The 15,883-nt window shown below is 42.9% G+C and overlaps 1 protein-coding gene across 2 annotated transcripts in view; it reads right to left on the bottom strand.

Moving 5' to 3' along the window:
• The window catches only part of LOC120045457 (ETS translocation variant 4-like), a 28,338-nt gene extending 12,872 nt beyond the window's left edge, over nucleotides 1-15,466 (bottom strand). Inside the window, exons 1-4 of one of the 2 annotated variants that reach the window (XM_038990340.1) lie at nucleotides 15,342-15,466; nucleotides 14,590-14,680; nucleotides 14,301-14,348; nucleotides 9,027-9,080 (exon numbers count right to left, since the gene is read on the bottom strand). In XM_038990340.1, coding sequence (XP_038846268.1) covers nucleotides 9,027-9,080; nucleotides 14,301-14,348; nucleotides 14,590-14,680; nucleotides 15,342-15,398 — 250 coding nt within the window. In that variant the 5' untranslated portion in view covers nucleotides 15,399-15,466. Of the gene's footprint in view, nucleotides 1-8,638; nucleotides 8,843-9,026; nucleotides 9,081-14,300; nucleotides 14,349-14,589; nucleotides 14,681-15,341 lie in introns of those variants that run through there. The other variant, XM_038990341.1, reaches the window with a different exon arrangement.
• Between the last annotated feature and the right edge of the window lie 417 nt (nucleotides 15,467-15,883).

Genomic DNA, 15,883 nt, shown 5'->3' with positions numbered 1-15,883 from the left:
GCAGGGGGACTTTATATATGTAAATTGTGAATCTTTGGGGGAGGATGTAGGGTGAAAGGTGATGGTTTTGGTTGAGTGCTTTAGGAAGTGGAGGGATCATCATGGAGGGACGCTATTCAGTCAAAACCCACCACAAACAAATCTCAGGACCTGAGACCCCCACAACACCCTCCCCACCCCTATCCTCGTCCACACAAAGTGTCCTCGGCTGGATTAAGGTACTAGTGGGAACTCCTCAGGACTGAGGATCACCAGAAGCTTGTCTGAAATGGGACATTCTTCTGCAGCTTAAGTGCTAAAGAAATATCTCATGCTACTTTGTGTAACGCAAAGAGGAATTGAGGATTCAGAGTGTTGTGACGTCAAGAGACAAAGTTAAAAACATGAAGCGTCAAGGAAGACTACAAAATAAAGCTGCGAGCAGCAATAAACGGTGTTCAGGATGACAGAAAGAATACAAGATCATTTGGATAGCAAAGCAAGTACTCTGTCATGTAGGAACAATCTTCCTTTATGTGAAATCATGAGTCTAAATACAACGTCTGGAGTGAATCTGACGTTCATAAGGAGAAAATTATTGTGAGCATTAGCGTTACATGTGCAAAGAATGAGTTGTCAATAGTTTGACTTTTTACATTTTTTATATCAACACCAAATTCAGTGCAGTTCATTTTAGGGATGTCTATGATATCAATGACAAGTTTCACGTTGATAGGCCACTGTGGAGTGGAGTTAGAGTGGTTTAAATTGACACATAAAATCTGATTTTTGATTTGTTAATAACGCAGCCATCTTTTGACCAATCCCTTGTACTATGGGCCTACATTCCAAATGTGAATCTTTTAGTCAATGTGAAGAAGATTTCTTAGGATTATTTTAAGCGTAATCGTTACAAAAACCAAAAAGTGAATTGTTAATACTGCCCTACCAAGCAAAAAGGCAGTAACTGCTCATTTGTGCTACATTAAATACAGGCTTAATCATGTAGACAAGTATCCTGCCTCTATTGTATTGTGTTCTGGAGAAAATGGGGGTCATTTTAGCAGTAACTGCATAAAGTTACTGTGAAACCAAGGTAAATAAAAGCCATTTTTCTCAGTTCCACGCTATGAGCAGGTACTGCCTTTTTGCTTGGTCGGGCAGAATAGTTTACTTATTTTTTAAGATATCAATGCCAAACTTAACATGGTTCATCATGGTAATGTCTTCGATGACGCTAAAAAGTGTCAAGTTGACAGGCCTTTGTGAAGTGGATTTACAAAGGATTTAAATGGACACTTCAAATCTGATTTCCCGATTGAGCAATAACTCAGACATCTCTTAACCAATCCCTTATCTTCTCTGAAACTAAGTTAAGAAATTGAGGTTTTCAAAAATTTCCAAGATGGAGCAAAATTGATCCAGCTTTGCTGTGAACCCCTAAATAGGGTATGTACCTCTTCTTACTATCCTCTTGTGATCTTAGGTTTGTACAGGATTCCAGTTATAGTTTGGTAGCTAATGGCAATGATCAAACAAGTAGAAGAAAGGGTTGAATGCCAGGTAGGAAACCCCCTCTGTAATCTCCTCAGTTTATTTTATACAGAGCGTTTCCTACCATTAAAGGTTCTTCTCTAGAGTAATCAAACCTGAACTCAGCGAGAGAGGATCTGGAGAGCTTTACCTTAGGGTGTTTATCTCCGGGATGGGAAGTCAGTCTCTGGAAGTCTGCAGGACGTGACAGCTTCTTATTTTTACCCTTATTTTAACAGGTAAGTTGACTGAGAACACATTCTCATTTATAGCAACAACCTGGAGAATAGTTACAGGGGAGAGGAGGGGGATGAGTGAGCCAATTGGAAGCTGGGGGTGATGGAATGAGGGCCAGATTGAGAATTTAGCCAGGACAATGGGGTTAACACCCCTACTCTTACGATAAGTGCCATTAGCAACCACAGAGAGTTAGGACACCCCGTTTAACATCCTATCCGAAAGATGGCACCTTGGTATATATATACTGTATTTTTGTGTCTGCTACTGGCCCTCCAACACCACTTCTAGCAGCATCTGGTCTCCCATCCAGGGACCAACCCTGCTTAGCTTCAGAGGCAAGCCAGCAGTGGGATAAGCTTCTGTACCCACCAGCCAGTCAAGGAGATTCCCAGTGACTTATCATTCTGGTTAACTGTATCTCAGTTGCAATGTCAAATAGGGTGAATAGTATTGTTGTCATGTACACCAGATAGGTGCAGTGAAACGTGTGGTTTTATAGGGTCAGCCATAGTAGTACAGGACCAGTGGAGCAAATGAGGGTTAAATGCCTTGCTCAAAGCACATCAACAGATTATTCACCTTGTCAGCTCAGGTATTTGAACCAGCAACCTTTCAGTTCCTGGCTCCAGCGCTCTAACCACTAGGCTATCTGCCATAGGCAAACCATGAGAATGAAAGGAGATGTATTGAAGGGAACATCCACTGTAGCTATAGTCCATTTCAAATATGGGCAACTGTCACATGATTGTTCCTTGAATGTTAGATGATATACAGTTTCCTGTATTAGTACACGAGTTATATAAACTACATATGTACTGTACACCCTGGAACAGCTTTAGTATAGCCCATGGAGGGTTTCTTGGGAGTCAGAGAGAGCGAGAGATGGTTCCTCACTGGCAAATTGATCCCAACAATGACAGACAGTTCAATAAAAACAACAGGGATGCCCAATTATGTGCCTCTAAAGATTTCAAAGGAACGTATTGATTTCTGGGACATGCCAAATGGCAATCCTCTCTCTGTCTCTGTGGCCTGGCTCAACTGTAGAAAGTAGGGTACATGAGGGATAAACAATCGTTTTTTTTTATATGTTATGATAGTGGAGATCAAATACAGTATATTAACACATGCCGCTTCATCTACACAGCACTGTGCCACCTTTTCTGTTGTGGTGATTCATAGCTCTTATTTTCAACTGGGCTTGTTGCCACTGCTGTAACTTTCAACCCTATCAAGTAGAGAAGAAAGGCCTTCAATTTCACTTACTGTAAACATTTAGGTGATATTGAAACGCTGAAATGTTCATTCCAAGTATGTTGGCCCACACATTGAAAGTTCTGCATGTAAAAGTGTGGTCAGTGGAAAATCCAGTGGGATGGTGAGTCACCGACGGCGATTCAATCTGTTCCACCTCATTGAGACTGGAAAGACAATCCAGCAGCAATTCCACTGTCGAACTGAAACATGTGCAGAACATGTGTGCTTCTCAGGTCAATGCACAATCAGAAAGAGCAGAGAGAGAGAGAGCGAGGGGCGAACTGACAACTGGAGATCTCTAAAAGCCAACGCTGGGCCCCAGAGTGGTCTCAATGTCTATTACAAACATCATCGCTTGGTCCATTTAACCATTAGTGTACCTATCTGATTTACCGGTCACCCTTTCTGATCGGCTAATGCCTTTGCGACTTGGCTTCTTTGAATATTTAAAGCATTGTTGTCAGATACCTGCCAAACAAGCCTGACAAGATTGATAGAGAGCACTGTAGTATCAACAGAAAGTGGTTGGACGGTAAAGCGACATAGCACAACGGATCAACTATGTGATGCTTTAAGATAAACAGAAGTGTTTCATGTATTATTATTATTAGGTGTAGCTTGATGTTGTCTTGGAAACAAGGATGTGGCGGACACAGAGAATGGAGTGTGACCGGAGAACGGAGTGTCACACGTTGCTGTCATCCAAGTTTCACTTCTCACTTCTCGAACATTTGATGTCAGGTCGACTTTTTTGGACTGTAAGGAATTCCCTTTTCATTTTCCTATCATGTGTGTGCTCTATGTGGTAAATGACTTCACAATTTGACAGTGAAGATGGAGATATTGCTGTAAATAAAAAAGTGTGTGAACATCACGTGACTGTGTTATGGCCATCCCATTGGACAAGACAAGGAGTGGACACAGGACTTAGCGAAGGCAGCACTTAGCACTAACACAGGCATGTCACGTGTTATGGATTATGGGAATAGTATATTCTTGACTAATGTGTTATAGCATGGTGAATAACAGCATCAAAGTGCACGTAGCAGCACTATAATCAAAGTTGAATCAAAGTTGGCCATAGCCTTTGTACTGACAAAAAAAACATGACTTATATGTATATATATATATTTTTATTTTATTTTAATTAATCACACTTTATCTATTGTCCATTTCATCCCCAGTGCATTGCGGTGATATTTTTTAAGTGGCCTGTGACCGTCTATAAATCTTTCTTCCCCATTGCCGTTTAGTAGGCACAATACAATACATCCCCATCCCAGGACACGGGCAGCGAGTGGGTCGTTCCATCGCAGAAAGCCGGGGGTGTAAGTAATGTGGCAAAATATTGACCCTTCACTCTCGATCCCTCAGCCCCAATATAGCTGTCCCCTCTTAATGTTTAATGTGTCAATCGACCCCCCCCCCCCCCCGCTGTTACTGAAATTATATAAAGAGCTCCCACTGACCCGGCTAATATCCATCAAGTGGAGAAGTAAGAGAGGGAGGGGAGGAGATATAGGGGCGGACCAGGCTTATCTTGACTGAAGGAGATAGATAACACATGCTGCACTAAGTTCCCATCAAGCCCAGTAGAAAGCCTGGTCAAACTACTCCCTGTAAATATCAGAGCACATGCCACATCCACAGATCCTCTCACTCTATCGTTCCCTTCAATCTCTCTATTTCTTCCTCTCTCTCTCTCTCCCTCTCTCTCTCTCTCTCTCTCTCTCTGTTTAGCGATTGGGATCTCAACATGATGCCCCGAGGCACAGGCAAGCATGCTGCGTGACCCCCCCCCCCCCCCCCCCCCCACTTTCCTGATTTATCTACACTTTATCTTTATCTATCTATCTATCCCTCCCCATCCCTCGCTAGGATCAATACAGCCCTACAAGGCTCACTCCACACACGGCCTGTCCTGTGTCAGCAAGTCACTATGGCAATAGCAAGACCTCAGCCTCAACCATCAATGATCCCCTCTTAAAGAAACATGTGGCGGTTGGAAAACTGAGCAAACCACCGCCATGTTTAGTAAGACACACCGGAGCAAAACGTTTTCTCCCTACTGAACAGGACCCAGCTATGTCACGGAGACAGAATCTAGGGATATCCCTCGCTGTCCGTCTTGGGCATAACAATAGCGTCACCAAGGGTAATTAACTCCGACGCTATTTAGTGATGGCATGCTTGGTTTGTTGATGTGATCTCCTGGTTTCTCGTGCTCCTGTGTATTATTGCTAAACGTGGAACCCGGTCTGTTATTTTTAGGCCTGCCTGCATCTGTTGCCCTTGGTTTTCCCCTGCTCTCGTCTTAGAAAGAGAAAAGGTTCCAGCTGTGGAGAACGTTAAAGACCAGCCGTTCCTCAAATCCCCCTTTCCTCTCCCTGAACATGCAAATGCACTTCTCCCCTGACATACTACGCACAACATTTAGATCACCCACGGAAGACCATTTTTGTTAGAAAAGTATTATAGTATTATAACATTGGGTGCATTATAAGAGGGAAAACAACCGTTTACTTTTGGAAAATAAATCGAACTCCTTTGTCATGAATGTATAACTGAAAGATAACATTAGCAGAAACCAAATGGTGAGACTGAAGGCATTTGACGTGTTCACCTTCTCTTTTTGTGGTGGTAGTAGAATAACAGCCGTCCAATTCATGAATGGAGATTCCCTCCCTTTAACCCAATGTGCTGCCTCAGCCAGTCTCTCACAACCAGCCCATTCATAAAACTGTGGTGCTGAAGTGTGTGTGTGTGTGTGTGTTTTGTGTGCGCATGTGCATAGTGTGTGGCTGTAGGTGGCCAGAATGCACGTGTTTCTGGAGAGAAATGACCCATTCAGTCGTGTATTCACATGTACGCACAAACTCGCGCACACACACACATTGAAGAGGAATCGTCCTTCCTGGGGGCGAACGGTACCCCTGCATATCTGTCAGTCACCTGGATGTTTCAGCAGACTTGTTGCATAGCAGCTGTATTTTGGAAAGTCGAGAACACTGGCCTGCATATTTATTTTTGTTCAACTGGAGAGAGAGCAAAGAGAGGTAGGAGCTCGCCAATTCATGGTCCCTCTGCTCCAAATGGGGACTGATTGGGCCAGCTCTGAGCGAACCAGTGAGCAGGGGAACACAACAACACAAACAAGAGGGAAGGTCATAAATTCATGACGAGGCAGAACGCTTCCTACCGAAGAGACGAACTGCCGTGAGCATTTGCACTCAACTGCACTCTCTCTCTCTCTCTTTTTGTCTCTCGTTCTCTCTCTCCGTCTCCCATTTTCTCTCTAAAGGACTGGAACCGCATCTACAGCCACAACTTCCTATATAATTACTACAAGGTCCAAAACTAAACAATCGGCCCACACAGCTCTGAAATAGTTGGATTAGCTCACATCTTGGAACGCTCAACGTAGAGAAAGCAAAATGGTAGAAGGGTGAAAAGGAGAGAGAGGGGTGTCCAGAGTTATAATTCAGCTTAGTTTGTACAGAGACAGGAAGCGGGAGGGGTCAGATAATTCACTCAAAGAGAGGGGGGTCACAAAACGGGGTAACAGTACTGTAGCACTTTTTTATGAATGAAGACTAAGGGAGAGGGGGAGACGCTTCCGCTTACTTGCAGGAGAAAATATATGAATGGGACACATCTCTTGGGCTGCTCTCCGTCTAACAGAACATAAAGAACTACTTTCCACACGATTTTTATTTCAGTAACAACACATTTATCAATGGCATATTTGGTCTCAGACAATTCTAAAAATATTAAAAGGTGAAACTAAGAGGCCCCCCTTGTGGCGCAGTGGTCTAAGGCACTGCATCGCCCAGAGACTCTGGGTTCGAGCCCAGGCTCTGTCGCAGCCGGCCGCGACCGGGAGGCCCATGGGGCGACGCACAATTGGCCTAGCGTTGTCTGGGTTAGGGATATCCTTGAGGGTTTGGCCGGTAGGGATATCCTTGTCTCATCGCGGGCGGGGTGCAGTGGGCGCTGACCAGGTCGCTAGGTTTACGGTGTTTCCTCCGACACATTGGTGCGGCTGGCTTCCGGGTTGGATGCGCGCTGTATAAAGAAGCAGTGGGGCTTGGTTGGGTTGTGTTTCGGAGGACGCATGGCTCTCGACCTTCCTCTCTTCCGAGCCCGTACGGGAGTTGTAGCGATGAGACAAGACTTTTACACGAGTCATTTTCTATTAAGGTATCTTTATTTTTACTCAAGTATGACAACTGAGTACTTTTTCCACCACTGGTAAGGAGGTAAACGACGTGTTTACATAACCTTCCCTCAGTGGAACTCTGGAGACAGAGCATGCTTGTTAGCTGTTATTGAGAGAAAAGGGAAAGAGATTACATAGATTTACCAGATGTGCAGGTATTGCACAATCACTTCTTGTCCCCCCCCCCTTGTCTCCTTAATCTAGCATTCCAGAGTGTCCCAAAGTCTGGCGCTCTGTTTTCCCTCATCTCGCTCTCGTTCTCTCTCTTTCCCTCTATCTCCCTCTGTTTTCCACACCCATACAGGTAACAACCTGACTCAGAAAACAACTATGTTTGATTTGCTGTGGCGCCTTTTCAATACGGCTTCAATTATTTTTTGGCACAAGGGATTAGGACTTTGTTTGCCAGCTTTACGCTCTGTACTCTGAGATTCCCTAACACCTGTCACCTGTTTAGAACTATATTACAAGGCTGAAGAGCGATGAGTTTGATAGAATAATGCAAAATCGGGTATGGGAATAGAGGCCTTCATCAAACCCGCTGGGGGCTTCAATAGACTCACTTCAAGTCGCAACCACAAACATGTAGAAGAATATCTTTATGTCTATGGCAGCCTGTCAACTTGGAGCTTCCCATCAAATCATGTTGAATAGAGAGTCTTCTGGTCATTGAGTGTGAACAGCAGGTGCTAGCAGGAGCGCTGTCTGTCAACCTGAGCCCGTCTCGGCTCAGACTACTGTGTATAAGTGAGCTGCCTGTCAAAGTGAAGCCCCACTGACCCTACGGAGCATACCAAGGTCTACCATGGGCAGCAGGCTGACCGCCGATTGGTTGTGCTGGCCCGGGGTTAAGTAGACATGACCCTTGCATGCTCTAGGGTTCATCGCCGCTTCCTCGTTACCATTGTTGTCCCGCAGACAGGAACAATATGTTTCACTGGGCATGTGTTACTGGGACAGTTGTCACTGTGGATAAATGGCACAGTGTTTACCCACAATAGCGGTTGGGTTTTGAACGGGGCCAGGGGGAACTCAATTGCTAAGTTTAAAATACACACAATAAAACTTCAGATTTATTCTCATGTTTAAATTATATTCAAAACATGTTCAAGTTAAGACTTAACCCATCAAAATTGCTATGTTAAGTTTGCGTCAAATTTGCTGTTAAATATATTATTTTCCCATTCGTCATATTGTATGAACTCACCCATAAGTCTATGAATGAGTTTGAATGAAAAAGGCACAGAGGACGCTGTTTGCAAAGCGCACACTCCCCTACTCTGAATCACCATTGTTTAAAAACACAACAAAAAGGGAAACACATTCAAATAGCAGCCGCGCAGTTGTGTAGTATAGGAATTTGCTTTCCCCTCTTACACCTCAGACATACACAAAAGGAAGTCTTTGTACCTGGAGTCTGAATGATCTTTTACTGGTTTCCTGGGCTGATCCATTCAGCTTTTCAAAACCATGCAAATGGATAGAGGAGGACAATGGTAGCATCCACATTCACCCATGATGAGTAGGTCATGTATTAAGTTTGTGTCTCAGAAATGCTTTTTCCCAGGCAAAGATTAATGTGACTTCGACAAATACAGTAGCTCCACCCAAGCCTCGAGCAGTTTCACAACCCAATGCTGACCCCGTATCTGAGTTCTCTATATCTCTCACACACACACACACACACGCACGCACGCACACACACACTAAACAAACACACACACACGCAAACACACACACAAAACAAACACGCAAACACAGAATTCTTAGATTTTACACTAATGCAATCTTTACTTACAGTTTTCGGTGTGGAAATCAGGAACAAACTGCTCGTCACTGTCAGGCACTTGAGCTGAAATCAGAAAAGAAAGAGAAACCGTTAGCGTCATGTCATGGTTTGAGCAGAATGCTATAAGCCTATCAATTAACCTACTGTAGCTAGCCTTGGTGGTCTGCAATTTACCTAGACAGTGAGCACTACGCTAGCCTGTCTGACTATTTACATTGACCCCCCCCCTGTTTTTACACTGCTGCTACTCACTGTTTATTATCTATGAATAGCCACTTTACCCCTACCTACATGTACAAATTACCTTGACTAACCTGTACCACCGCACATTGATTTGGTACCCCCTGTATATAGCCTCGTCATTGCTATTTTATTGTTACTTTTCATTCGATTTTTTACTTTAGTTTATTTAGTAAATATTTTCTTAACTCTATTTCTTGAACTGCATTGTTGGTTAAGGGCTGGTAAGTTAGCATTTCACGGTAAGGTCTACACCTGCGCATTTTCCTATTAACTGAGCCAGTCTTGGTGCTTCATGCTGTCCGGCAACCTTGCCAGTGTGGAAGCTCGGCTCACCCTGTCCATGGGCCTTGCCGTTCATGCTACTGGGCCTCGCCAGACTCTCTCCTTGGCCATGAAACTTGACTCACTACCTGGATCCAGCCAAGCGACCTTCACCTCCACACTTTCCAGCGTGCCAGCATTTTGCCAACACCACATAGTCAAGGGGGGAATGAAGCTTAGCTCCTTGTTTCATGTGGCATTCAACGTCTTGATGGCACAAACACTGATTTATTAGTTAACCCTTTGAGCTGCAGCTCGGGAGGGTTTAACCTCAAGTCATTGCCTTGACCTCAGTCAAACATCGTAACTGTGATTATTGACTGTGTTTTATTCTGGACTGATCAAAATAGGTGGAAAAGAAAGATAGTTCACTCAGGCCATTTATCATTGGGAAAAATGGTAAGTTCCGATCTGCTTAAGCATGTGGCTCTCCCATAGACACCAGTGCGATAGAAGCTGGGTCTGGTCTACTTAGTTCATTAACTAATGTAACCAGAAAAAATGAGGGAGTGGGGTTTCTCACTTCCTCTTCTGCCTCTGGACTGATCTCAACTAGGGTCAGGAGCTTTTCCTGACCACATGAGCTGACCAGGAACATCTCAGGGTCCCTTCTGAAAACTTCAGACTGGCTTGTGAAGCTGTCTTTCGGTATGATGGACGATGCTCTGACTTGAGGCCGCAGCACAGGGTGATTTATGACCTTAAGAGGTGCACTTATAGCGGAGACAGGGTTACTGTCACTCACGTAGGCTAGCTATCGAACCAGACTGGTGATAGATGGATAAATAGAGAGGTGGAGCTGGCTTTCCTTCCTCCCCCCATGTCCAAACATGTATGTCCAAACCCCGGCCAAAGAACCACAAAGATATCTTTAGCCCTCATTGACCTGATTGTGATTGTGTCAGGAAGACGTCAGTGACATGTAAATTGTGTGCATTTTGTGTACTTGTTTGTGTGTGCTTTTCATCACAGAGCAAAGACAGACTAAACAGGATATTTTAAACAAGGAAGGAAATCAGACTTCTTCTTTCGGTCTTACACCCAGTTTGTGAAGCTGGAGGACGTTCTTGGACAATATAGATGCTCTGCGGCCAGTGAAGTGTTCTGGAATTCGTCACCTGCTTTGAGGTGCGTTCAAAGGTCAAGCTGGAGGTGTTAGGAGGACGAGGAACTGAGAGAGAAGTTGGGGGAGCTGAGAACAAGTTTAGGTTAGCACTATTTAGGGTTAGATCTTGGTCACAATGCCACTATCTAGTAAGAATGAGTGATGTTTTGTTGAATAATTCAATCACAAAAACAGCAGAAGTTATCCAAATGAATCCAAAAACGGGACATGGTGAAATAAATATGAATCCATTCATACTAGATCTTAACTTGGAGTGAGTTTAATTTCCAATCTTATAATTGATATTATATTGAAATGAACCGGATCCTACCATCTAGGCCCTAACATTCTGAATTGTCTTTATGCAAACCCAGCCCATTGGGTACAGGTGCAACGGGGCTTGGTAGTATTGTACTATCCTGTTTACCAAGATGTTCAGATCCAAATACATTTCCGATATCAATTGTCTTCCCAAGCACTGGACATTGCACCACACAAACAGGTTAGGAAAGCCAGATTAGTAGACTGCCAACACCCAAAAGCGTGAAAAGGTCAAATTTACCCAGTGAGCCATGCATGAGCACACTGGCATCTGATTCGCTACATGCGGCTGAATGGCCTAACCCTAAACCTCGCCTGCAGCCAGGGCTAGAAACCCTTACAACTAGCATCAGTCCAATTTGAAAGGTTCCTGCTTTTTCCATTGCTTTGGTCTTGCACTTACGCAACGGTATACTTAGGAAAAGTTGATGGTTATCATTAAATATTGAGACAACAATCTGTCCATAATGGCCAGCGAAAACAAAATTCCACCACATAGGAAGCACATATCCACTCTCCACTCTGAAATTGTTTAACATAACCAGAATAAGGAACATGAGATTGTATAGTATTATAGGAAACCAAATCTGAAGTTTAATTTACAATGAACATTAAAAAGTCTCTCAAATTGAAACTATGGAGTAAGAAAAATTACTTCCACTTTTTTCCCTCAAAAACAGAGCAAGTCCATAGAACCCACAAAGAGATAGTGAGTAAGTGCCAGCGTCTGTGACATCACCCAGCCAAGTAAAGACCCGAAACTATCCAAAAGGTCCCCTCTCAGTTCATCCACCAGCTACCAGACCATAAAACCTGGCTTGGAAACCAAAACGGAGTGAAAAGAGAAAATAAGAACTTCAAAATCCACTTTCACGTATTTCTTCCCCTCTTCCTGTGAGGAGGAAACCGGATGATGGCGTCTTGGAGCATGTTCAGATAAATTACATTGATTTCTTATATAATACTGTGCCTTGTTGCTATACGGTAATATTATTACCCCCTTTTAACTTTGCAGTCTTTTGCCCTAAGGAGAGGGATAAAGCTGTTTTATGAGAAAGAGCAGAGGCCAATATTTAGTCCACCAGACCAAACAATAAATCATTTCCACTAGTTTCAACATGTCTAAAATGGAACACGTTGGATCGAGCTCAGAAAGGGAAGAGAAAAAACCCCCATTAAGGATGTCGGAGCGTCAGTGTGACTGGCTCGCAGACAAGAGCACAACCCCTGTGCTTAGGCAGACAGAGGGAGAGTGTGTGTGTGTGAGCGTGAACGCGCGTGTGTATCCGATTTGCTTCCAGGAACACCTCGTCAAAAGTCTTTGAGATGCAAGTCAGCACAAGACAGAAAGTGTGTTTATATGAGCACAGATGCATGTTTCCTTTTTTTCTTCCAGACACCTTGAATTACTTTTTTTTTCTCAATGGGAGATCCTGAGAGGATCGCAGAACTCTCAGTCATAAACGTAAAGGAAAACGACAAGACGAGACCAGCTCCTGAACTCTCTCTCTCTCAACTTTCCTGTCTCCCCTCTCCCTTTCTCCCGCTCTCTCTAGCAGAAAACTCCCTCCTGCTACGCGGGTGAATCCCTTGTAACCACAATCAGTCACAATGACAGGCCTGTAATTCATGTAAAAGGAAAGAGGAGTTCTGCCAGAAGAGCTCAAAAACAATATATTATTTAGGGTTAAAAAACACATGATAGTTACACCACCAACCTCCACCCAGGCAGCTCGGCTTTTTAATTCTCTCTTTGGCCCAGTGACCCTCTTCTTCTAGCCAATCTCTTAATGCAGTACAACAGCACCCCATATCTACTGCTATGCATGTTACCTTTATGGCTGACTGAATTCAAATAAAATGTCCATCAAAGGGATCAGACTTCGGAGTGGTTCTCATTGTTGTCCCTTTTATTGGTGTTGGCTTTGTCTTTGTCTGTGGAGCGTGGTGGTGTGAACTTGTCAGTTTGACGCTGCATGAGAATAGGCACCTAGGCCGAGATACAGTGAGACAATTGTTTGCCGGGCTTCATAAACAGTAGTTTTTCTTAAGAGGGAGGCCCATTTGACCTTTTTCACACTACCGTGCCGACCCCGAACCATACTGTGTTGCCTCGGGTATTTTCTTTTCACGTTGACCTTTCCAGCACAGTTCCAGCGTATATTTGACCCAGGTCTGCTCTAAATCACAGGGTATCAATTTGGCTGGTTTAAGATGGCAAACATTTCGTAGTCGGCTGCATTTCTGGTTTAGAGATTGCTAACCCGTTACATATTGCCTTGCCACTTCTGGGCCCCAGATTGACCAAACATTACCAAACAAGCGTGAGTCATTCCTCGGGTTTTGTTGTCCGGTCTTAACATATAATTGCTTCTTCAGAGCGTACGTCACGTTGTACTTTTAAACTCCACACTGCTGACAATTGCTGCCTGGGTCCATTTCATCGCTATGTGCGTTAAGGGACAGGGGCTTAACATGCTGTTTGTTTGCATTGGCTGGGCGTATTGGCACGCGAGCATACTACATGCCAGCATGGCCAAAATAGGGCATGTTTACAGCTAATCATGTCCTGTCTATGTTCACAAAGGACATTTTTTTCTGTCACTAATGGCCATGTGTATTGCATCAGCATGTTTTAACTCCCCGAGGGTTTCATCACTTCCTAAACGTCCTCGTTTTACTGTAAGAAACAAAGTCTTGGTACTTCACCCTGTGTATTGTGTGTCTAGCACACAATATTAGGCCTTTCCTGGTGTAGCCTGATGACTATTTGGTACACATAACTTATATACCAATTCATTGCAATTATCATACTGTAGATTATTTCAGTCCCACTCTATATTAATACATCTGTAGAAATTGAATACATATACTTCTGGAGAAATGAGCTCTATCATGACCAAGAATTGTTTGAAGCCATTGCTGCTTAGTGGTGGTATGACAGATTTATAAGCATAGTTTAAGTATTTTATCCAAGTGTTCTCATCAACCAAGAAGTCATTAACTGAGCAATTGGGATCAAACCCACCCACTCACACACACAACTATATCAATAGACGTTGTTATGGACCATTTCCATGTTCATATCTGTCTGACCAAGGCTGGTCCTCCAGGGTATCAATACGACTAATGTTCAATAGATCAAATGCATATTTTAACATAGTATCTTGCATGTAGAAATATTGTTGACATTTCCCCGTTTATGTTGGTATTTTGCCATACCACTCATATGTTTTCATCATTGCCTATGCCACTGAAACATACACAATTAAAACTTTAAATAAACACATTACCTTCAGTGAGCCATGTCTCCTGAAGTTGGCTTAAATCCTGAAAGAGGTCTAAACACACACACACACACACACACACACATGAATACAACAGAACAACAAGGTCAAAGATCATTAGACACATGTCATGTCAGCTAGTTCAGGTTTAGACAAGTTAAGACATATTTATCAATCCATAAATAGAAGTGATATATCTGCTTGCCGGATTGGTAGGCAAAGCATTGACGAGGTAAACGTGTCATGCAAAGGGACTTTAGGCCATTACGAGCTTCCTTTGGAGTTCTAACTTTACCTTCAGATTCCTGAGGGGGTAATTCCGTGTCCATGTATTTCCTTTTCGCTGCCATCAACAGTCTATTTAGGGGTCCATTTCCTTGTGACTTCTGCAAAGCATCAGAAATATTACAGAACTGGAAAATACAATCAAACATGTAGTACACCCTTTGATGTCACAGGCTACATAGAACATGCCCACTGTCACTAATTGGTTTAGTTAATTCGTCAATATGGCTATAAATACTAAAATAAGTACGTATTACATTATAATTTGGATATTACAAGGCTATTATTTTCATATTTTCAGTAGCCTAATTATTATAATTATTATCATTATAGTTGTAACTTTCTGTGTTTTTATTTTTTTCTTATAATTTCAGACCAAAAAAATTATATACCACAACAGAAAAACAATGCTGGTTGTCTCTGTGAATTGCAATAGTGATGCAACTCAAACGCGCTTTATCGTTCCATTTGCCCTCTCAAATTGTTAGCCCATTTTCGGTGTTACACTGTCAACATCTCCTGTCTAGAGACAAGAAATATGTTAATAAACAGTGTAAAATAAAAGCTGTCATTTATATTATTTAGTTCAAAAAATTGTGCAGACCTTTTGATAGTTTAGAACCGAACTGAAAATAGTTTTCATCGCGCACATAGTTGCTTCAAATAAATCGCATGCAACGGGCGATCGAAAGAGAAAGCCCGGTAACCAAGTCCTAAAATTGAGTACAGCATAATAAAATACATGACTTTATACATACGTACATTTGCTAAAGTGTAAGGCACTTGCTGGTCCAAATATCCATCCATTTTATAATCCATCCGTTAACCGTTTGTGATCATTTAGGCTGAGTTGAATGTGATCCACGCAGCCTGCAGGGAGAGAGGGACAAGGGGGAGCGATAGTTGTGAATGGAGCTGGGAGAAAGCTGCATACCTAATGAGCTCCATTCACAAAAAAATGCAGAGAGGGGAAGCTATGGCGAGCGATTACCCAGCGGGCTGGTGCCACCTTTACCGCTAGCTAGACTGTAGTCTGTGGTTCGGGATAGACAGTCATCAGATACCGCACAAAATTAACTCAATAAACAAGCCTATGCAATGTGCCATTTGCTCTTCTATAGTTATAATATGTTATTTGAAATGTGGCTCATATAGGTTTTTGTCGGCTAAATAGAATAATCATGTAGAATTTGCAGTTGTAAAATCGTCAGGCAAACCAATAAATTGTGATTTTATAGGACATGCACGTATAAAACTACAATAGACAAATTGTATAGGCTTTTCTTACTAAAAAAGTATAGTCC

Source organism: Salvelinus namaycush, chromosome 4, assembly GCF_016432855.1.
Source record: "Salvelinus namaycush isolate Seneca chromosome 4, SaNama_1.0, whole genome shotgun sequence".
In the NCBI taxonomy this organism is placed as follows: Eukaryota; Metazoa; Chordata; class Actinopteri; order Salmoniformes; family Salmonidae; genus Salvelinus; species Salvelinus namaycush.
The sequence above is the reverse complement of the archived record's forward strand: the minus strand, read 5'-3'. Positions and strand labels throughout refer to the sequence as shown.